Below are 20,746 nucleotides of genomic sequence, written 5' to 3'. Positions count from 1 at the left end.
GTTAATCAAGAACTAAAAGTATCCCGACTTAACACTTAGTAAGTCACTAAGTAAGAAAGTTCACAAGTGGAATTAAAAAAAGGGAATTTTAAAAAATCCTTTCATAACACCTAGGAAGTACCTGAGACCAGATTTGAACTCAGGACCTCCTGTCTCTAGGTCTGGCTTTCCATCCACTGAGCCACCAGCTGCTCCCATTCCTTAATTTTTTTTAACCAAAAGAACCAGAGGACATACCCGGAGGCTCTGCACCCACCTGGAAAGCATGGTCTCTTCTTCAGAGATGAGACTTCCCCCTCCTTTAGATAAGCTTTGGGGCTTGGCTCAGTGTTGATCTCAAGGATCCATATAGGGCTCGGGTTTTCCACCCTCTCAATCCTGTTTCAATCCTTAAGATGATAGAATCCAAGACTTAAAATGGAAAAGGATTCCAGATCATGGGAGCTCAAAGCCTCTTCTTTTATAGAGGAGGAAACTGAGGCAGAAAGACACGGGGCTCTACCTCCCACCTCCCACCACTCGGGCCCAGAATTGTCATTCTAGGATTCCAGTAGGGTCGTTTTTAACTTCAGTTTGTCTTTGGAGCTTTTTAAGTGCTTAATTAAGCGGCCGCCCCCACTTCTGAGCCCCACTTCCGTGTCCTCTCCATTCACGGATGAGGAACGTCTTAGAGAAGTTCAGAAATGGGCTCAAGGCCCCCCAGTGGGTGCCAGGGTGAGCCTGGATCCCAGAGCTTCCGGCCCCACTTCGTCCTCTATCCCCGGCCTCTGTGGGTGCTGACTCGATCCGTGGCTGAGAGCAGAAAGGAGGGGCTTCCAGAGCGAGGTGGGGCTGGGGGAGCCTGCCATCCTGCTGGCCAGTCCTCAGCTCCTTTGTTCCTGGGCGGCGGAAGGCCTTGGCGCTCTGGACACAGGCCGGGCCCTGGCCTGCCTCTTTCCCACTAGATGCTCCCGTCTCTCCTCCCCCTGGGCCGGGCCAGCGAGCCGAGCCCACCCCGGCGCTGCCCTGTTCGGAGTCGCCCGGCGGGCCACGGGAATGCCATGAAAAGCGGGTGCGCCAGCGGGCTCCACCCCACCCCGAGCAAGCACAGCACCCCAAGGAGTCAGACGAGCAGACTTTAATGCCAATGTAGGTCTCCTGGCCGCAGGCGGGCAGACAAGACCCCGAGGGGACCCGAGTGTGCCCGACAAGGCCGCAGCCTCTGGGGATGGAGCTCCCGGAGGGCGAGGAGGGGAGTCACAGCAGCTTGGTCTAGTCCAGTTATTGCAGACGTGCCGGGGGGGGTCCCCTGCCCAGCAAACGCCCCCCGAAAGCTGTCTCGGGAGCCCGGCGGCTGGCGCCGGCGCGGCCGGGCAGGGCTTAGTAGCTGCTCTGGTGGCCGGTTAGGATGTAGAGGTTGCTGTGGGCCCCGGGGTTGTCGGTGGGGGTGCTCTGCAGGATGATGTCTCTGCGGGGGGACGAAGCACAGTCGCAGGAGGAGGAGGTGGAAGAGGGGAGGCCGGGACCCAGCCAGCCTCTTCCTTCTCGGCGCCAGGGCAGTGACTGGCCCAGGGTCACGCGGCTCCCGCTGCTCCCAGACCCCGAATCCCCACCATTCCTCTGGCGGGGTCCCCTGAGCCAGCTGCACTGACCTGCGCTACCCCTGCTGGTCCCGGGGTCCTCCTCTGGCCCTCCTGCCGTAACCATCGCCTGCTCCCCATTCGGGCCCATTCGGGAATCATGCAGCCGGGGAAGGGGGCGACGAGGCCCCCCCACAATGGCCCTGACCTTCCCCGAGTCTCCCGGAGGTGTCCCGGCACTTCCGGCTCTCCGGAGGACGCCCCGTTCCCGGGTCTGCCTGGCCCATCCTCCAAATCCCACCCCAAGGGCCGGCCGCCAGCCTCACCTGTGAGCCCCGAGCACTTGGAATAGCCTCGTCTCGTCGGTGATCTCCTGAGTCAGCTGGGGAGGAAATGGGGGTGGTGACGATCAGGGGCACCCTGGCCCCGCTGGGGGAGCCCCCCCCCCGGCCCCAGACCCCAAGCCTCACCTCGTTAGTCTCCAGGCTCCGCCCCTGCATGCCGTGCTGCCAGAAAGCCAACACACTGTCCTGAAGGCAGACTGGACACAGGGGGAGGGTCAGCAGGCCCCCTCCTCTCTGCCCCCCCATCTCCTGGCTCTGGGGCTGCCTAGTCCAACCTCATTTTACAGGCGGGGAAACTGAGGCCCAGGAGGCCAAGGACGGTCCACCGTACAGAGGGCAAAATGGACTTGTCCAGGCTCATGTGGACAATGTCTGAGGCTGGATTCGAACCTGGGTCATTCAATGCTCCCTCCCTCCTCTGCCCCCAGAGTGGCCTCAGGCTGGACAAAAGCCCATTCCTGTGGCCAGGGACAGCCCCCAGGTCAGGGGGCAACGTGGCACGAGGCCAGAAAGGAGCCCGAGCGCGGGCAGGGAGGGCCGGGCAGAGGGCTCTGGGCTGGGCCGCTCACCCACAGTCTCGATGGGGAAGTCAAAGGTCAGCTCGGGGGCCAGGGCGCCTGTCGGGGTCCCCTGGAGGTTCACCAGCCTCACGCAGCCTGCAGAGAAGGGCCGAGGCTCAGTCCCCAGCTGTGGGGGCCCCCCAGTCCCCCCAACTCCCCCAGCCCCAGGCCACTCACGCTCAAAGCACACCAGCACCGTGTCTCTGTCCACCTGGATCACCTGCCGGGCAGTGCCAGGCGCCCCCTCTGTGGACAGAGGAGCCGTGAAGGGGTGTCCAGACCCCCCCCATTCAGCCCCCTGAGCCTGGCTGCTCCCCCCTCCCTTGGGGAAATGAGGGCCCGAGACGAGCAGCAGGACCGACCCTGGCCTAACAGGACCTCAGTTTGAATCTTGCTCCTGTCACCATGGGTGGCCCTGGGCAAGTCCCTGTGCCTCAGTTTCCCCAGGTGTAAGGTGAGGACTAGGACTGGGCAGGCTGGGAGGCCCTAAGAGTCCCCATCCTTGGTTTCCCCACTGGGAAAAGGAGGAATGAATGAATGGCCTCCAAGGTGCAGCCCTGGGCTGAAATCCTGTGGGCTCACAAGCCCCTTGGGCCTCAGTTTCCCCATCTATAAAATGGGTGGACTGGGAGCTCGAAGCACCCTCCAAGGACCCTTAAAGTGCCAGCAGCGGGGAGGGGGGCTCCTCTTCCTGTCTCCCCTCCCCCAGGCCCCCTGCTCACCTGGAGGGATGAGGAAGTCAGGAGAGAGCCCGGCCTCCAGAGGGAGGATGTGGAACTGGAGGCCGAGGCCGGGGCCCCCGGACCCCGTGGCACCCACACACACTTGAGGCAGCTCCTTCCCTTCCAGGATCAGAGGTTCCAGGAGCCCCAAAGGATTGGGCAGGGAAGTAGTGAAGTTCTGAAGAGGCCAAGGGGCAGCCTTCCTCATCCCCGCCGGGCCTAGGTGGGCTCAGAGGCCCCGTGTGCCCACCCTGGCCCTGGCAGCCCCCCCGGCCCTGGCACCCCCCACCAGCCCCGTGTGCCCCCCGGCCCTGGCACCCCCCATCAGCCCCGTGTGCCCCCCTGGCCCTGGCACCCCCCCACCAGCCCCATGTGCCCCCCGGCCCTGGCACCCCCCATCAGCCCCGTGTGCCCCCCTGGCCCTGGCACCCCTCACCAGCCCCGTGTGCCCCCCTGGCCCTGCCCCGTGTGCCCCCCCGACCCTGCCCTGTGTGCCTGCCCGGCCCTGGCACCCCCCACCAGCCCCGTGTGCCCCCCCGGCCCTGCCCCCCGCACCTTGAGGAGCAGGAATTTCTTCAGGGGCTCGTACCACTGCAGGAGCAGCAGGCCGGAGGGCAGGGCGGCCAGCAGGAAGGTGCTCCCCGTGTAGGGGTTTCGAACTGTGGAGGGGAAGGGCCCGCCGAGCCCCCCGCTGACTCCCGGCCCCGTGCGGTGCCCGAGCAGGAGGGGGAAGGGCAGCCGCACGTCTTCGGTCCCCCCCCCCCCGCCGTGTGCCATCCCTCGTCACAGAGGAGAAAAGGGGAGCCCTTCGGCGCGGGCACGTGCAGCGTCTCCTCGACAGGCGCTCCTTGGGGCGACCTGCCGGCCGTGCCACCCTCCCTCCCTCCCTCCTTTCCTCATCTTTCAAGGCGTCTCCTCCATGCAGCCCTCCCAGACGACCCCAGAGGGCGGCGCTTACCCACGCGGCACTTGAGGCAGCCCCTGGTGTCCGCCATCTTCGTGGAGAGGGCGAAGCGCCTGCGGGGAAGGCGGCGAGAGCCGGCTGAGACCCAGCGGGGCCCCGGACCCTCCGCGCTCCCCCTCCAGGCCCGGCCCGCTACCTGGGGATGATCCGCTGCGGGAGCCGCTGGGTGGCCATGGACAGGGGGGCCGGCCGCTGCCGCTGCTGCTGCCGCTGCTCAAACAGCGCCGGCAGGTCGTGGGCCCACACGTGGGTGGTCTTCCCTGGGGGGGAGGAGGGGATTACGGCCCCCATTTTACAGACAGGGAAACCGAGGTTGGCAGAGGCCACGCCACCACGAAAGCGGGGATGGCTGTGTGACCCCCCCCCCGTGCCTCAGTTTCCTCCCGTGTCAAACCTAAGAGCCTTTCTGCCGGCCCCTCCCACGTGCCCCCAGCCCTGCCCGGCCCCTCCGGCACCTGACAGGGAGAGAAGGACGTTGTTGACACAGTAGAGCCAGAAGCAGCGTTGGGGGATCAACTGCAGGACAGAGACCCGCACTGAGGCCCGGGGAGGCCCCTCTCCTCAGAGGGAGACCCCACCCCGGCCCTCGGGGACCCCCTCTCCCTGGAGGGAGCGCCCCCAGGGGACCCCCCCAGCCCCCAGGGGACCCCCCAGCCCCCAGGGGACCCTCCAGCCCCCAGGGGACCCCCTCTCCCTGGAGGGAGCACCCCCAGGGGACCCTCCAGCCCCCAGGGGACCCCCCAGCCCCCAGGGGACCCCCCAGCCCCCAGGGGACCCCCTCTCCCTGGAGGGAGCGCCCCCCAGGGGACCCCCCACCCCCAGGGGACCCCCCAGCCCCCAGGGGACCCCCTCTCCCTGGAGGGAGCGCCCCCCGGCCCAACAAGAGGCTGCCCTGCTGTGCCCCCTGGCACAGCGCCCTCCGCCTCCCAGCTCACCTTCTCCAAAGTGTCCTCGTGGAGCTCGTGCAGGTTGAGGGTGTAGATCCCCTCCTCGGCCCCCACCACCAAGAACTGGTCTGGAGCGACAGCGGGGGGGTCAGCGGGGGCCAGCGGGGGCTGTGGAGCCCCCCCAGCCCGGGGCCCACCCCTCCGGGGGCCCCACCTCGGGTGCCGGGGTGGATCCAGGTGACGGCGGCGTGGATCTGCAGCGGGCAGCCGTTGAAGACTTTGGAGAAGCAGGCGCCCATCTGGGGCCGAGGCAGAGAGGAAGGGCCGTGGGCCTGGGCCTGGCCTCGGCCCTCGGCCCGCTCTGCCCCTTCCCGGGGGGAGTCCCTGGTCGGCGGCGGGGCGCCGGGGGGACTTACGTGAACTTTGGGGGTCGGGGGGAGGCCGTGGCAGGAGGATCTCTGGGAAGCAAAGGGAGCCGGGGGTCAGGGCCGCGTCCGTCCGAGCGGGGGGCCCTGCCCAGCCCCTCGAGCCGCGCTGACCTCGCTGTCTTCCTTCCGCGTCATGGTGGCCCACTCAGAAGAGAGCAGCGGCGGGGCCTCCGAGCGGGGCCCAGGCGACTCGGGCGGCTCTGCTGGGCACAAGGACCCCGCTGTGACCACCCAACAGAGCACCGCTGCTGCGGCTCCCCTCCTCCCTGCCAGGACCCCGGGGTGGGCCGGCACCGAAGGGGAGCTCAGAACCCCCCACGATGACCCCCGTCCCTCACCTGGAGGGGAGCCGGGAGAGTCCGAGCCTTCGGGTGCCGGGGGTCCGGGGCCCCCGAATGGGGATCGCTTGATGGTTCCGGTTCCGTCCTCTGGGGAGGCGAAGACCTGGGCCAGGAGAGACCGAGGGGCGCCCCCACGGGGCCCCGAGCTCCCTGAGCCCTCGGCCCGTGTCTGTTGGGCCCCCTCGTCCAGGCACCCCCAGACATCCCTCCCCTCCCCTCGAACCCGGGCCCACCTGGTCCTCCAGAGCCGGCTTCATGGTCAGGCTCCTGAGGGGGAGACAACACTGGTGACGAGAGCCACTGAGGCCAGGGGGGCATCCGTGCCAACCCCCAGGGTCCATCCCGCAGAGCTGGGGGGACTCGGGAAGAGCCTCCTGGAGAGGGCAGGAGGGAGGCCCTTCCAGGCCGGGGCCCACGTCGGCTGCGTGGAGCCCCCAGAGGGCCGATCGCCTGGGACCAGGCCCCCTGCGGCCCCCCGGCGTCTGGTGAGAGCAGGGGCACCCGACAGCCACCAGGACTCCCCTTCCGGGGCCACCAGCCTCCCGCTTCCTCTTCCCCTCTGCTAAGGCAAGTCCCTCTCACTGGAGGGCCACTTCCTGCTCTTCTCCCCGTCCAGGTCCCCCCTGGTGGAAATGCCCTCCGGCTGCCTTCTCCAGGCCTGGGGGCCCCTCTCAGGCGCCGGGAGCGGGAAGCCTCCTGGGCCCCCAAACCTCGCCTGCCCAAGCACCCTCGGCACCCCTCTCTCGGCAGACTGTCCCCCAGTGGCCTCCTTTCTCCCCCCAGGCTGTCGCCTAGAATCTGGCCTCAAACGCGGCTCCCTGAAAAATCATCTTTTTTAGCAAGAGTTTCTCCGGGCAGCCGGCGGCTCGGTGGATAGAGTCGGGCCTGGAGATGGGTCCCGAGTTCCAATCCGGCCTCAGACCCTTCCTCGCTGGGTGACCCTGGACAAGTCCCCGGACCCCATGGCCCGGCCCCGAGCGCTCTTCTGCCTCGGAGCCAGGACCTCATCCCTGCCTGGTCCAGGCTCCGAGGCTGAGGCGGCCCTTCTCCCCGCCATGGCAGGCCTCTGCCGACCCCCAGAGCCCGGCCGGCCCCTCGGCTGCGCTTTCTCTCTTCAGTGTCTCCGGCCTCTTCCCCTCCGTCTGCAGCAGCTCCGGCCTCCGCCGCCTTCTTGGAGCAAACGCTTCTGGACTTGGCTGGACTCCGCCAGGCCCGACTCTCCGAGGCGGCGGCTCTCCGGCTTCCCGCCGTTGGCTGGACCGTCGCGAGGCTGTCCAGGCCGGCCCTTCCGCCGCCCCCAGATCTCCGGGATCAGCGGTCACCAGAGGCCTCCCGGCTCACAGGTCCGCCCAGACTGCCTTCCCAGCAGCCCCCAGAGCGCCTCCCCGTCCTCCCTTCAAGAGGCCCCGCAGGGCTCCTCCCAGGTCCCGAGCTCAAAGCCAGCCCTGGTCTTCCCTCTTCCCATCTGCTCGCATCTCCGCGCCTAGACCACCGCGTGGCCTCACAGCGGCCAAAGGACTCTCCCGAGTCCCGTCACTCCCTGGGCTCCAACATCTCCTGTGGCTCCCTATTACCCCAGAGACAAACACAAGCGGCTCCTGCCTGGCCTTCTAGGCTCTCCAGGCCCGTCTCCTGCAAGTGGGCTCCCTGAGCGTTTCTGGGCCATTTCTCATCCCTCCCCCACTTCCTCTCCACTTCAAGGCAGATGAGAGAACTCGCTGCTCCCCCACTCAGCATCCCACCTCCTCCAACCAGGTCCTCATCCTCCTACAGGGGGCCTTCCTGGATTGCCTCTCCTCCAAGTGTTCCCTCCCCACTGCCTGGTGTGGGCTGTGACCGGTGCCGGCCGAGGTTCAGCCGGAGCCCGACAAAAGCTGTCGTTCAGTCACGTCGGACTCGGGGTGACTCCATTTGGGGTTTTCTCGGCCGGCGCACCAACGTGGGCGGCCATTTCCTTCGGCTCATTTTACAGATGAAGAAACGGAGGCCAACCGGGTGAAGTGACTTGCCCAGGGTCACCCCGCTAGGAAGCGTCTGAGGCTGGGTTGGAACTTGGGCCTTCCCGGCTCCAGGCCTGACACCCCGCTGCCCCCAGTGTCTGTTTCCAGGTAAGAATAGACAGTTCCTGGCACACAGCTGTGGCGAGGGGGGCGACTGCAGATCACCCTGCCTGAGCTCCAAGTGACTCACCGTTCCTCCAAGGCCTCCTGGACCGACTGCAGCAGACTCCTGAGAAGGGGGCGACCCACTGAGCAGTGAGGCCTCCCCCTGCGCTGACCTCCCCTCCCCCCTGAGCCCCTCCCCCTGTGCTGACCTCCCCCCCAGCCCCTCCCCCTCCTGAGCCCCCTCCTGGCCCACCAGCCCCACCTACCCAGTGAGCTCCTCCTTCCCTAACAGCGTCCACTCTTCCTCCCACTGTGAAGGCAGAAGGTGCTCCTGAGAATGGGCGGCTTCCTTAGTTTTTCCCATTTCCTTTCTCCCCCTCCCTGAGCAGCCACTCCCCAAATGAGAAACTCCCAGAGAGTGGGGGGCGCCGGGGTCCCCGCAGGCTGCCAGAGAAGGCAATGAATCATCCAACCCGTCATAAGAACAGTGTGTGTGCACGTATGTGAGTGTGTGTGAGCGTGCGTGTGTGCATGTGAGTGCATGTGGGTGTGCGCGGGTGGGAGTGTGCGTGCATGTGTGTGTGAGTGTGTGCATGTGTACATGTGAGTGTGTATGTGTGAGTGTGTGCGTGTGAGCGTGCATACGTGCATGTGTGAGTGCATGTGGTGTGCGCGCGTGGGAGTGTGCATACATGTGAGTGTGTGTGCGTGTGCGTGTGTGTACATGTAAGTGTGTGCGTGTGAGTGCATGCATGTGTGTACATGTGAGTGTGTGCGCGTGTGCACGCGTGTCACTTTAAGGTCCGCAGAGCGCTCTAACATCACCCCTTCTTGTCTCATCCTGACAACAGCCCTGGCTAAGCCCATTGTAGAGTCGGGAAAATGAGGCCAAAAGAGGGAAGTCACGCCGTGCCGAGTTGGCAGAGCTAGTCAAGATCTGCGGCTGGATTGGAACCCCAAGCCCGGAGCTCTGCCAGGGAGCCGCCCCCAGTTCAATTAAAGCGATGCTGGGAATCTCCTCCCTCCCGCCGGGGACCCCAAGATGGCAAACACTGGGGGGAAGCTGGGCCGGCCGGGGGCGGGGACTGGGGGGGCCTGCAGAGGTGGCCATTTAGAAACGAAGCTGAAAGGCCGGACCGGCGTCCTGGGGGTCCCGCAGCCGGGCCAGAGGGGAGCTCCAGGGGAGGCAGGACTGGAATCCGGGTCCTCGGCCACCGCCACGCCCTCGGGGCCTTAGCTGGGCCGGGAGGCCTTCTTACCGGCTCACTCGGTGGCTCCGTCTCCTTCCTCCTGGGAGCCCCGAATTTCACCTGGTGGACTAGAAGGGGGACGGCAGTCAGGCGGGGGACAGAAGGAGGCCGTGGGGGCCCCCCTCCCCGCAGCCCGGACTCACACTGGATCTCGGACGGGGTCCTCTCGGCCGGGCCGTGCTGCCCCCTGGAGTAGATCGTGTCCGGAAACAGGTCGTAGGTCTGCGGCACAGAGGTGTGGCGAGGCTCGGGGTGCCCCCAGCCCCTGCCACCCCCCCGGCCACTCCCCCCCTCCCCAGGGCTCCCCTCACCTCCAGGTCGCCGTCCTCCGGCGTGGGGACGCCCAGCTGAGGGTCATTGAGTTTGTCCAGGAGCTGCGTGAGGAGCGTCCGGGGAAGGGTCTGGGCTGTAAAGGGGTGCTGGGGGGAGGGAATCAGGGCTCAGGGAGGCTCCAAGACACCCCAGAGCCCCCCCAGACGCCCAGGCTGCCCCTCCTCTGACCTGCAGGAGCTTCTCAGCAGGGGGTCTTTTCTTGGGGTTCTTGGTCAGGGCCAGCTTGAGGAAGTGGTGAAAGTTCTGGGACCTGAGAGCCAGGACAGGGTCAGGGCCCAGGAGGTTCCCCCGCACACACCCGGGCAAAGGTGTGGAGGTGGGAAGTGGGAAGGCGGTCAGGCTACTCACCAGCAGGCCTTCTCCTTCAGCTTGGGAGGCTGGAAGCTGCTCTTGGACATGAGCATGAGCGCCCTGCGGGAGGAGGGGGGCTCAGAGTGGGCCCCGCGGGGGGGGGGGGGGGGGGGGAGGGGCGGACTGACCTCATGGGGTGCAGGTGGAACAGCGGCGGCTGCAGCTCGGCCAGCTCGATGGCGGTGATCCCGACGGCCCACACGTCACACAGCTCGTTGTAGCCCCCCTTGCGCTCCACGGCAGCCACCTCGGGGGCCATCCTGGGGCGGGGAGACGGGGTGAGCCTGGGGCCGGGCCCTGGGGGGGAGCGGGGTGGGGGTGCCCTCACCAGTATGGCGTCCCGATGAAGGACCTCCTCTTGGCCACCGTCGCCGTGAGCTCTCCGGACACGCCAAAGTCCGCTGTGGAGGAAAAGGGATGAGCGTCCTCGGCCCCCGCCTGGGCCCGCCCCCTCCCCGGGGGTCCCCGGCCCCTCCCCCCTCCCCGGGGGTCCCCAGCCCCTCCCCCTCCCGGCCCCCTCCGCTGCTCGGACCCAGTTTGACGTCTCCGTGAAGAGTGAGGAGCAGGTTGGCGCCCTGTGAGGACAGAGGAGAGCCTGAGCCCCGCCCCCGCCTGGGGGTCCCTGCCCCGCCCCCTGCCCCCCCCCCCCCCCCCCCCCCCCGCCCTACCTTGATGTCCCGGTGAATCTTCCCCTGAGAGTGCAGATGATGCAAGCCCTGAGGACAGACGAGCCGCCCGGGTCAGCCCCCCACCCCCACCCCCACCCCCCCTCCACCCCCCAAGCTGCTTCCTCTCACCTCAAACCTCCCCTAAACAGGAAGCGGGTGAGCCAAGAGGGAAAGGAGAAGCTTCCGGCAACAGGGGACGCCCCTCCCCCCTGGCCCCGGCTCCCACCAGGAGGGCTGTCCCCACCCAAGGGACCAATGGGCAGCCCTGGGGACGGCCGGCCGGAGGAGGGAAGGGCAGGCAGCAGGCAGGGGCAGGGGCAGGAGGAGGACTGCCAGGGGTGGGAGCACGGGAAGGGGCCCCCCTACCTTGAGGGCTTCCCGGCACACGTAGGCGATCTGTCTCTCTTCCAGGGGTCCCGTGGCTGCAAGGAGGGGGCGCAGGGAGATGGGCGAGGCCAGCCCCCCCCCAGTCCTCCCCCCCCCAGTCCGGCCCAGCTCCGTCTGAGTTCCAAAGCCTAATCGGGGGCCCGGAAGGCTGGCGCTTCCCCTGGCCAGAGCCCCCCGGGGGAGGGCGGGGAGAGCGCCCGGGAAGGTGCCCCATTGCCCGCTGCCTGGCCAGAGGCGCGCCTCACCCTGGTAGATCTCCTGCAGGGACCCTCCTCCGCAGAACTCCATGCAGATCCACAGGCGGTCATTTCTGGGGAAAGCAAGGCAGAGGCTTATCGTGGGGGCCCGGCCGGCTGGCCCGCCCAAGAGGCACCCTGTGGCGGCGGGGGGTCACCTGAGGTAGCTGCCCAAGTAAGCGACCACGTTGGGGTGGCGACACTCTTTGAGGATGGTGAGCTCCTGCTGGAGGGAGCTGATGTCATCTCCTGAAGGAAGGAGAGAGGCGCCGCGTCACCTGGGGGGGGCCCGGAGGCGGCCGCGGGGCTGGGGGGGGGGGGCTCACCTGGGTCCACTTTGACTATCTTCACGGCAGCCAGCTCGGAAGTCTGCGTGTCCCGGGCCTGCAAGGGGGTCAGGAGGCGTCGTCCATCAGGCCGCGAGCGAGCCTGCCCGCCCGAGGGGAACCTGCCCTCCTTCCCGGGCTGGGCCGGCGGCCCGCAGAGGAGCAGTCTGGGGACACCCCCCCCCCCCCGCCCCCGCGCAGCGTACCCCGGGCCGGTCCGCACCTTGTACACGTCCCCGTAGGTGCCGGCCCCCACCCGCTGCAGCAGCTCGAAGCGCTCGCGGGGGTCCTGCAGCGACACGTCCCGAAGAAGCGACATGGCCCGGTGCCGGCCGGCCCGCGCCGAGCCGGAGCCGGGAGCCCGCAGCAGCGGTGGCAGCAGCCCGAGCCGCCCGCCCCGAGGGGAGGAGCCGAGCCCAAGCTCGAGCCGGGCATTGGGGCGGGGCCGGGGCGGGGCCAGAGGCGCCCGCCCGGGGATTCCCCGCAGCTCCCGCCCTGGCCCGCCCCGCGAGGGCACCGAGCGGCACGGCCGCCCCCCCCACACCGCGGCCCCCCCTCCCCTCCCCCATATCCTGCCGCAGCACCACGGGAGGCCTCGATTTGTTAACAAAATTTATTCATCTTCCCGGAGGTTGAAAAACCGCTCTATGTACAGGGGGGCGGGGCGGGGCGGGGCGGGAGGGCTCAGAGCCCCTTGCGCTGCCGCTTGAGGAAGGACAGGCTGTAGTCGCTGGGCGTCGACACCTTCTGCTTCTTCATCTGCACCTGGGACTGCGCCGTGAGCTGCAGCTTGATGGCGCTCGAGTTGATCTTGGTGGCCACCAGCAGCTCCTTCATGCCCTTCATCTTCTCGCTCTGGAACGTGAGCACCGGGCCCTCTGGGGGCGGCGAGGCTGGGGGGGGCGCCGCGGGCGCGGGGCCCCCGCCCTCTGGGCCCTTGGGGGCCCCCACCACCACCCCGGGTCTCCTGGCCACGTTCTTGTCCGGGGCCGGCTTCTTGGGGGGCGGGGGCTCCTCGGGCTTGGACTCCCTGCGGGGCCCCCTCCGGCGGCCCTCTCGGGCCTCCTCGCCCCACGGCTCCTCCGTCTCCGATGTCTCGGCCTCCCGGCTCACGATTCGGACCTTCTGCCGCACCTGGGAACGGATCCACCACCGGGAGGCTGAGGGCGGCGCCCCGGCCGGCAGCCCCTCCCCTCTGGGCCATCAGAGGCGGCCCGTGTCTGCGCCCCGCCCCCCGGCTCACCTGCCCCTCGAAGCGGCCCAAGGACTGCACCAGGAAGGTGGCCCAGCCCACGTGCAGCACCGGCGTGGGGCTGCCCTCTTCCCACTTGCAGATGCCATCGTAGAAGCGCAGGAGGTGGGCGAAGCACTCGGGGTCCTGCAGGGCTGAGCCCTGGGCCGGGGAGCCCTGGGCAATAGGCAGGTCAGGGCCCCGCCCCGCCCCCTCTCCTGCCCGGTCCCAAGAGGCGGCCCGCCCCCTTACCTGGGCGTGGTCCCCACCGCGGTCCTCCCCAGTCTCTGCCAGGGCTGCGGCCTCCTTCAGCAGGTTGGGGACCACGTCGTTGGCCACCTCGAAGAATTCCTTGTAAATCTCCTCGTCCTCCCGGCAGTAATTGTAGCTGGGGGGAGGAGAAGGGCCAGTGACCGGGTGCCCCCCGCAGCCCAGGCCCACCCCCGGGTGCCCGGGCAGAGAGGAGGGGCCTCACTCCTGGATGACGGTGGCCGTGTCGGCCCAGGCCTGCAGGGCTTCTCGCACGTTGCGATTGCGGCAGTGGTAGCCGGCCAGGTACATGTAGGGGTAGATGTGCTCATCCCGATAGTAGGTCTTGGCGGAGGCGATGCCCTGGGGGAGGACCAGCACCTCAGGGAAGCGGCCCCCCCTCCCCCCTCCAACGCACCAGCACCCCCGCATGGCCTGTCCAGGGAGCGCCGGGTCATCTCCGCTGGCCCCTCCACCACCCCAGTCCTCAGCGCAGCGCCAGCCTCACCCCTAGCCCCTGGGAATGCGGGCTGGGCTGGGCTGGCATCCGCAGCCTCCGGGCTCTCCTCCGCCCCATCACACACACCTTGTGGTAGATGGTGAGAGGGTCCGGCCTGCCGGGTGTGGGTTCCAGTTCCTCCAGGTCGGCCAGGTTACCCAGAGCCATCGGGTACCTGAAGGAGAGACGTGAGGGGGCTGCCATCGTGCCCGGGCACCCCGGCTCCCCTTCCCTCGGCCTCCGGCACTCACCTTTCCAAGTGTCCCAAGTCATACAACAACCAGAGAAGTTTCTGTGGGTGAAAAAGGCAAAGACGCTGAGCCTGGGGGAGCCTCTGAGCGAGAGGCCTGGAGGAAGGGGCTGAGGGACCGAGCAGGGGCCGGGGGCCGGGGGCCTCACCTGCTGCAGCTGGAGCAGCTCCAGAGAATCGGTGTGTAGGTCGATGGAGGGGTTGATGGCGCACACCATGAAGGCTACCTCCATCTTCCGGTCGCAGCGCAGATAGGACCCCTTCAGGTACAACCAGCTCTGGGGGACGAGACAAGGGAGAGTCCCGTTAGTTCTCCCACCTGGACAAACCCTCTGATTCCGCATTCGTTGCCCCCTCTCCTGGGGAGCAGCCATCTGAGGGGCCAGCAGGTATCCCTGAGGCTCAGGGGAGAGACGGGAGCTGAAGAAACAGAAATAGCACTCTGGGGGAGAGGAGGAGAGCGGGGGGCCAGCACCCCAATGCCAGGCATTACTCGTTCCGCTACGCCGGCGTTCACGGTCTGTCCCCGTCGGTCCTCGTTGCCTTTCCCGTGCCACGTGACCTCGGCCGTCTGCTCTCCATCAGGGCCGAACACGACCCAGGCGTGGTCCTCAGACAGGGCCAGGTGGACATCTCGGAGGCCCAAGGCCTGGCAAGCCCCCACCACTGCAAAGGCCACTCCAGAACTGTCCAGCTTGGTACCTGCATCCAGAGAGGAAGCAACAAGCACAATGAAGCTGGGACTCCGCCCCGGTGCCCTCCTCTGGCTCTGGGAGGACAAGGGAACCACACTTGGGTCTCCCGGACACCCTTGATCCCCTCTGGAAGCCTCAGTCCAAACCATCCCCCAGGAGGTGTTGCCCAACACTGGAAGTCTGCTCAGATTAGGCCAAATCATTGTCCCCAGAGCCCCGGGAGGCTCTGCCTCTGCCCTTCAGCTCGTGTCCATAACAAGGCATTCCCATCTGAACTGGGCTTTTCGGGGGGCCAAGTGCTCTCACAACTATTGCCTCGCTGTGCCACAAGACAAGGCAGGAACTGGCCCACTTCTGGAGGCATCCAGGGACCTCTCCCAGCTGGAATCCTGTCTCCATCGGCATGTGATCTAGGCGGCTCTCAGGGCCCCGGGACCAGAAGCCAGCTTCCTCCCCAAGGCAGAGGCATTTCCATGCCCTGTGAAAGGGTCCTGACTGACAGCTGCTCGGGTGAGCCCAGGGAATCCGCCCCCATGTCTCTAGGGGGCTCCAAAGGAAGTTCTTTCCTCATCACACCCCTAAAAAGGACATGGTGGCTCTGCCTGGACCCGAGCTTTGCCTCTGCTCCCCTGAGGGGGTCTCAGCCTCAGCAGGAGGCTCCCTTTCCCTGTGATGAAGGCCAAACCTGTGATGAAGCTGAAGAGGGACTGGATGTGAGCCCGGTCCTTGAAGTAGGAACGGCTGAGGCTGTTCCATATGACATCCGAGACCTTCTTCACTAGCTCTCGGCTGGAAACGCCGCCCTCTCGGGGGTACAGAGACAGGTCCACGGCACCTCGGATCTGGGCAGTGAAGCGGGCATAGAGGGCTGCAATGATGGAGAGGTCAGCCACTGGGAAGTAGGTGAGGCCACCTGGGGGGTCAGGGGCCGGGCTGGGCTGGAAGGTGAGCTCTGGCACATTGGTGGGGATCACCCGGTTGACTGCTAAGAAGTGCTCCACGAAGCCCAGGACCAGGGACAGCAGCACCAAGTCAGGCTCCTCCCGATTCAACTCAGCAGCAAAGAGTCTCACCACATCATCAATGGAGCGGAGAGGGAAAAGGTTCTTCTGGGCAGCCTTCAGCCCCATGATGCCCTGGGGAGAGAACAAGGGAGGAGGACTCAGGCTTTCCCCCAACTCTTCCTTCTCCCCATGCCAGGTGGGACCAGCCCAAAGGCCCATGTCCTCTCAAGCTTCCTTCCTAGCCTTCCCCTGCCCACCTTTGGGTACAAACCCTCTTCTCTCCCTGCGTGGGGGGAGCCCCTGCCTCCCCCTCGGAGGCCTTAGTCCCTCCACCTCCTGAGGGCTTTTCCCCTCTTTCACTGCCCTCCGCAGAGGCCCTTTGACACCTCACCATTTCTCATCCCCTTTCCTCTGAGCCTCTTATGGCCTTCCCTGTCAACACACTCCAGTTCCTGGGGCTTCCTCCCATTTCTCTTTTCCTGGCCTTAATGTTCTCTGCTGAGGAACCCACCTCAAGGAGTGCCCCAGACTTTCCTTCTCTCTCCTATTCCTCTCCATCTTTGGAGTCCATCACACTTTCCCCTTCTCTGCCAGTAGTCTTACGGCACTCCCTGTAGCCTCGCCTCCTCTTCCCTAAGAGTCAGCCCCTTCCTAGACCTCCACCATCCCTCTAGCCAAAACTCTCATTATACAGATATGGAAACTGAGGCCCATTGAGAAAAGGGCACTTGGCTGAGGTCACAGAAGTAATAAGCAGAAGTGGGTCTGGAGGCCAGAATTCTTTCTCCCTCCCTTCTCTGGGTGTCTTGGATTTGAATTCTGGCTCTGTGGGACCTGGAGCAAATCCTTTCCTGGATGACCTCAGCTTCTTCAAGATCTCAATTGAAGGGGATGACCCTAATGATCTAGGGGTTCTCTCCTCTGCTCTGGATCCTACTTAGGGCCCCACAAACCTCCCTCACAAGCACCCTGCCCTTTGTGCTCATTATTGCTCCCTCCAAGGGACAGAAATCATAGTCAATGTCCCCACCCTGAGTCCCTCCTCAGGCCAGGGGTCCCCAGGTGAAGCACTCCTTCCAGACCCCTTAGTAGAAGGGAAACCCCTTGAGGGAAAGAACCACTCATGTCTGTGAAGTCCTCCCAGCCTTTCAGGGCTCACCAGATTGGAGGAGGGGGCACTGGGTTTGGGCTTTGAAGAAGTGGGTTGTGCTCCCTGACCTTGGGCAAATCCCTTGCCCCTCTTTGGGCCTCAGTTTCTCCCTCTGTAAACCAATGGCTGGAGCTAGACCTTGAAGGGTCCTTCTGACTCTACATGGACAGACCCTAAGGGACTTCCTTCAGGGTCCTCCAGACCACCTCAGCCCTCCCTAACACACCCCTTTCTTTTGTGCCTCCCTGCCAGACCCCTCTCTGTTCTCACACGCCCCTTTATAGGGGGCACTAACACCTCTCCCCCACAACCCTGCCATTCAAGCCCTCTTCCCCTCTCCCTCCCCCATGAAACCATTCCCTCTCCAGGCACTCAAGCCCCTCACCCCATACACTGCTCCGTCCCTCCCCTCTCCCACGACCACGCCCCCTCTTTCCCCCACATCCCCAAGACTCCTCTCCAGCCACTTAAGCCCCTTTCCCCCACGACCCCGCCCCTCCTGTCACCTCGGTCCCCTCCCCCCAGGCCCCTCCCCGTCACCTCCAGCCCCTCCCTCTCCGTCGCACCTGCAGCTCCGCCCCCCCTCCCTTTTTTTCCTTCTCCCCCTCTCCACGGTTCGCTGCCCCCTCCCCTGTCTTCCTCGGGCCGATCCAGAGCCCCAGTGGTCAGCCACAACCCCTCCCCCGGGCTCCAAGCCCCCGGCCCCGCGCCCACCTCCGCTCTCGCATCCTACACAAGGAGCTTGCCCAGGAGCCCGCGGGACCCGGAGCATGCCGGGAGATGGAGTCCGCCCCGCCCAGCACATGCGCTGAGCATGCAGGGACATGGAGTTCCCGCCGGCTGCTGTCGCGCACGCGCTGGAGCCGCACCCCGGAAGGCCGCGTCAGGGCGGCGACGAAAGGGCTCTTGGGAGCAGCGGTAGGACGCACCTCGGAATATTCTGGGCGGAAGGCGGGCGCCGGAACACACCTCCCCGCCTCAGTGGATTCTGGGAGTTGTAGTCCCGATTGCCGATAGCGATTAAAGGAGCACAAACAGGTCCTCAAGTGTTCCAGTCTCGGAGTTGGGGAGGTTCGTAGTGGGAGAACTCCGTCCCACCCCTCACACACAAAAAACCATTCAGCTTCTGCTTGGAGACCTTCTAGGATGAGGAGCTCACTACCTCCAAAAGGCAGCCCAGCCTCTTTCTGGATGGAGCTGATTTGGGGGGATTTTTTCCGGGTCTCTGTAACTTACACCTCCGGCTCCTAGTTGTGCTCTCTGGATTCCAGCAGAACCTAGAGTGAACGAAAAGGCACAAATCTCAAACAGGAAATTTCAGGCTGCGGCAAGATGTACTCTGCTCACTCAACATCTGTTAAGCGCCTGCTGTGTGCCGGGCGATCCCTGCGGGTACAAAAAGAGGCAAACGGCAGCCCGGGGGCACCACGTGCGAAGAGATGGGCACAAAGCGAGTGCTATGGCTGGCCTAAATGCGTAATACCGTCATCGGCGGAGAGAAAGGCTCCCAGTGGAAGGCGGGGTTTCAGCTGGGGACTGAAGGAAGCCAGGGAGGCCGGGCGGTGGCTTAGGTGAGATGAGGAGGGAGAGCTTCCTCTGGAAACCCCGGGAGCGAGGAGCTGGTGAGCGCATCACAGCCTGGGCGGGAGTCAGGTGGAAGGAGGCGGGAGACGAAGGGCTTCCAGGGCCGAGCGGTATTTAGTACTGTGGAGGCTATAGGCAGCCGCCGCTGGAGTTTCCTGGGGGGAGGGGGCCCGGCATCAGTCTTGGGTTCAGGAAAATCGCTCTAGCGGCCGAAGAGAGGATGGATCGTCGGGGAGAGAGACTTGAGCGGGTCGATCTGCTCCGAGCAGCAGCGAGGCGTGTTTGAGAGGTGATGCCTTCCGGGCTTCGTGTGAGCCTCAGCAAGTCTATGGAGAGGGGAGGATTTAGGGGGACAGATGAGTTCTGTTGGGCACGGAAGGATTTGTCTACTGGACATTCAGGCCGGGAAAGGCCGTTGGAGGTGTGAGACTGGAATCAGCAGAGAGGTTGGAGCAGGAAGGGGAGAATCTTCAGCCTAGAGATGGGCATTAAATCCATGGGAGCTGATGAGACACCAGGTGAAGCCATTCAGAGGGCCCAGGACGGAGCCCTGAAGGACACCTATGGTTAGAGGGCATAATCTGGAGGAGGAACCCTCAGAGAAGGAGAGACAGTCAGTGTCCCAAAACCTAGAGACGAAGACAGCTAGACGTGGTGTACGGAGGCTCCTTCTGGGATCTAGGTTAAAAGTTGCCCATTTTAGATTCTGTTTCCATCTCTCACATCCACCTCCTTCTCTCCGGTTGCATAGCCTCTGCCCTCCTTCGCACCCTCAGCACCACAGGCCTGGAGTATTGGGGTCAGCCCTCTCACCAGTCCCCCCTCCCCCAGTTGCTTGATTCTCCAATCCATCCTCCACTCAGCTGCCTAAGTGATCTGTCTTAGAACAGCTCTGAACCCATCACCCTTCCGTTCCCAAATGCTCGGTGGCCCATCCTCTCCGGAGTCAAGAATGGCTCCCCCCCTCCAGCCCTTTTCCTTTGACCTCTCCTCCCACAATCTCTGTGCCAGTCCAGCCCTACTTCTCCATGGATGTATTGTCCACTCCCAGTGAGCTCTTTAAGGGCACACACACACACACACACACACCCCTTCATTATACCTGTGACTTGCCTTCGTCTCTGTGGGGTACAAGCCTAAGCAGCTACTCAGGTTCCCTGCAAACAGCTCAGAGAGCTGCAATTGGGTCTCCCCTTCCAGTTCTCCATCTATGTTTTCAGCTTCCCATTTTAAATCTAGAAAAATGAGTGTTGGATCAGAGGGCCCAGAAGGTCCCTTTCTAGCTCCAACTCTGATCTCATGAATTAAATCCTCCAAAATCAGAAGGGGTGGCCCTCCTCTAGCCCCCCCAATCACTCTTGTATGGACATGCAAGACTTTTCCATTGCAGTGGAACCCCAGGCCCAAAGCCTATTCTCCTGCTCACTGGTAGAGATCGGCGCCTCTGCATCATTCTGGGGCCATGCAATTGCTTCAGGAGATTCTGACTTCCAGCTGAGAGGGACAGAGAGACATGAAGGAGGGGAGTGGGAGAGAGATGAAGACAGAAGAGATGAGAAGAGGAGGGAGTCAGGGAGAGGGAGAGAGACAGAGACAGAAATAGAGACTGAACGAGCCACAGAAGAGAGGAGAGGAGAGGCCAACCCTACTTCAGATTGCTAAAGGAAAAGGCTGGGAAGAAGCTGGCATAAGAGGAGAGGGTAGTCTCATCACCTCCCTCTCCCCAACTTGCTACACTTTGGGGAGCAGCCCCTTGGGTAAGATCTGGGACTTTCTTAGTTGAGCTACGTTATTTCACTCCCCTTGAGAGAGCGTCTTCACTCTGCATTGCTGGGAATAAATTCCCCAATGAATACTTTTACTGACTCCTCATTTGCTGCTGCAAATTGCTGTATTTTGCTACTGTGTCTTCAGATAACTGGGTTTCTTGGCTAAGTGCCATGTGCAGGACTGGCCTTTGGAAAGGGTTCAAGTGTTGATACAAAGTTTGGGGTCCTGCTTCTCCCGACAATAAAACAGCAGTCAGAAGTTAGCTTGAGCTCACAGACCTGTGGTGGCGAACCTATGGCACATATGCAGGAATGAAAGTCTCCTTTGGGAAAGGGATGTGGAGGCCTTCCTTTGAGTCACACTCCTGAGCCAGCCCTTGCTGTCCATGTGTCGGGGGTTGGCAACAACGTGAAGACATCCCAAGTTTTTTTGGCCACAGACAAATATTTTGTTTCTTTGCAACCCTTGAAAGGGCTACTAGGAACGTGTCTCTGGGTGCAGACACCCATTGGGCAGCTGTACTTTCTTGTTTTTGAAACCCTCAGCGTACATGCCTGGCCATGGGGGGGGGGGGGGTAGTTCTGTGTTGCCCCAAATAATCCACTCACTCAGCATTCTGATTAATGGATTGTTATTGCAAAACCAAATGTAATCCTCTCTCTTGGCGCCTGGCCATTCTCCTGGGAGCTCCAAGACCCTCACCCTGGCCTGGCCTCCTCCTCTAAATCTAGCCAATGAGAAGCAGACCCCCCAAAAAAAGGTGGAGTGGGAATTGGAGGTCAAAGGGCAGAGCATGACCACTCCCAGCTGGCCCCCCATTCCCAAGGATTCCTGAACCTCCACTCTCCTCTCT

The 20,746-nt window shown here is 64.3% G+C and overlaps 2 protein-coding genes across 7 annotated transcripts; both read right to left on the bottom strand.

Moving 5' to 3' along the window:
- Positions 1–1,102: 1,102 nt before the first annotated feature.
- Positions 1,103–12,045, bottom strand: MAP4K2 (mitogen-activated protein kinase kinase kinase kinase 2). Of its 4 annotated transcripts, none has more exons than XM_056801395.1 (32): positions 11,668–12,045; positions 11,462–11,519; positions 11,294–11,384; positions 11,145–11,209; positions 10,879–10,934; positions 10,513–10,560; positions 10,377–10,419; positions 10,173–10,245; positions 9,973–10,104; positions 9,842–9,904; positions 9,662–9,743; positions 9,472–9,579; positions 9,304–9,382; positions 9,170–9,228; positions 8,177–8,220; positions 7,996–8,034; positions 6,039–6,072; positions 5,803–5,908; positions 5,576–5,667; positions 5,453–5,494; positions 5,251–5,335; positions 5,085–5,164; positions 4,605–4,665; positions 4,286–4,409; positions 4,144–4,202; positions 3,741–3,844; positions 3,186–3,363; positions 2,641–2,709; positions 2,473–2,559; positions 2,030–2,100; positions 1,886–1,941; positions 1,103–1,447 (listed from the first exon to the last, which is right to left on the bottom strand). In XM_056801395.1, the coding sequence occupies exons 1-32, from the start codon at positions 12,028–12,030 to the stop codon at positions 1,360–1,362; spliced, it is 2,739 nt and encodes a 912-aa protein (XP_056657373.1). In that variant the 5' UTR covers positions 12,031–12,045; the 3' UTR covers positions 1,103–1,359. The 4 variants fall into 4 exon arrangements, with proteins under 4 accessions (XP_056657373.1, XP_056657374.1, XP_056657375.1 ...); XM_056801396.1 differs by having other exon boundaries at positions 5,576–5,664; XM_056801397.1 differs by having other exon boundaries at positions 11,685–11,880.
- A 15-nt stretch (positions 12,046–12,060) lies between these two features.
- Positions 12,061–20,530, bottom strand: MEN1 (menin 1). 3 transcript variants are annotated; one of them, XM_056801446.1, is made up of 11 exons: positions 18,023–20,530; positions 17,469–17,816; positions 15,071–15,521; positions 14,184–14,392; positions 13,840–13,968; positions 13,692–13,732; positions 13,528–13,615; positions 13,168–13,304; positions 12,945–13,080; positions 12,705–12,869; positions 12,061–12,595 (listed from the first exon to the last, which is right to left on the bottom strand). In XM_056801446.1, the coding sequence occupies exons 3-11, from the start codon at positions 15,513–15,515 to the stop codon at positions 12,146–12,148; spliced, it is 1,800 nt and encodes a 599-aa protein (XP_056657424.1). In that variant the 5' UTR covers positions 15,516–15,521; positions 17,469–17,816; positions 18,023–20,530; the 3' UTR covers positions 12,061–12,145. The 3 variants fall into 3 exon arrangements, with proteins under 3 accessions (XP_056657424.1, XP_056657423.1, XP_056657425.1); XM_056801445.1 differs by lacking the exons at positions 17,469–17,816; positions 18,023–20,530 and adding an exon at positions 17,254–17,406; XM_056801447.1 differs by lacking the exons at positions 13,168–13,304; positions 17,469–17,816; positions 18,023–20,530 and adding an exon at positions 17,254–17,407.
- Positions 20,531–20,746: the final 216 nt, after the last annotated feature.

The sequence above is a fragment of the Monodelphis domestica genome, chromosome 6 (assembly GCF_027887165.1).
Source record: "Monodelphis domestica isolate mMonDom1 chromosome 6, mMonDom1.pri, whole genome shotgun sequence".
In the NCBI taxonomy this organism is placed as follows: Eukaryota; Metazoa; Chordata; class Mammalia; order Didelphimorphia; family Didelphidae; genus Monodelphis; species Monodelphis domestica.
This window is presented reverse-complemented; position numbering and strand designations above follow the sequence as displayed.

What these genes read in the sequence shown, in the direction of transcription:
- MEN1 (XM_056801446.1), bottom strand. Translation starts at nt 15,515, where the DNA reads ATGGGGCTGAAGGCTGCCCAGAAGAACCTTTTCCCTCTCCGCTCCATT. An exon ending in AGCTGCTCCAGCTGCAGCAG is followed by an intron (nt 13,733 to 13,839) that starts GTGAGGCCCCCG and finishes TTTCACCCACAG; the next exon opens with AAACTTCTCTGGTTGTTGTA. An exon ending in GACTTGGGACACTTGGAAAG is followed by an intron (nt 13,616 to 13,691) that starts GTGAGTGCCGGA and finishes TCTCTCCTTCAG; the next exon opens with GTACCCGATGGCTCTGGGTA.
- MAP4K2 (XM_056801395.1), bottom strand. Translation starts at nt 12,030, where the DNA reads ATGGGGGAGGGGAGGGGGGGCCGCGGTGTGGGGGGGGCGGCCGTGCCG. An exon ending in TGTGCCGGGAAGCCCTCAAG is followed by an intron (nt 10,561 to 10,878) that starts GTAGGGGGGCCC and finishes GTCTGTCCTCAG; the next exon opens with GGCTTGCATCATCTGCACTC. An exon ending in CGTCCTTCTCTCCCTGTCAG is followed by an intron (nt 4,410 to 4,604) that starts GTGCCGGAGGGG and finishes CCTCCCCCCCAG; the next exon opens with GGAAGACCACCCACGTGTGG.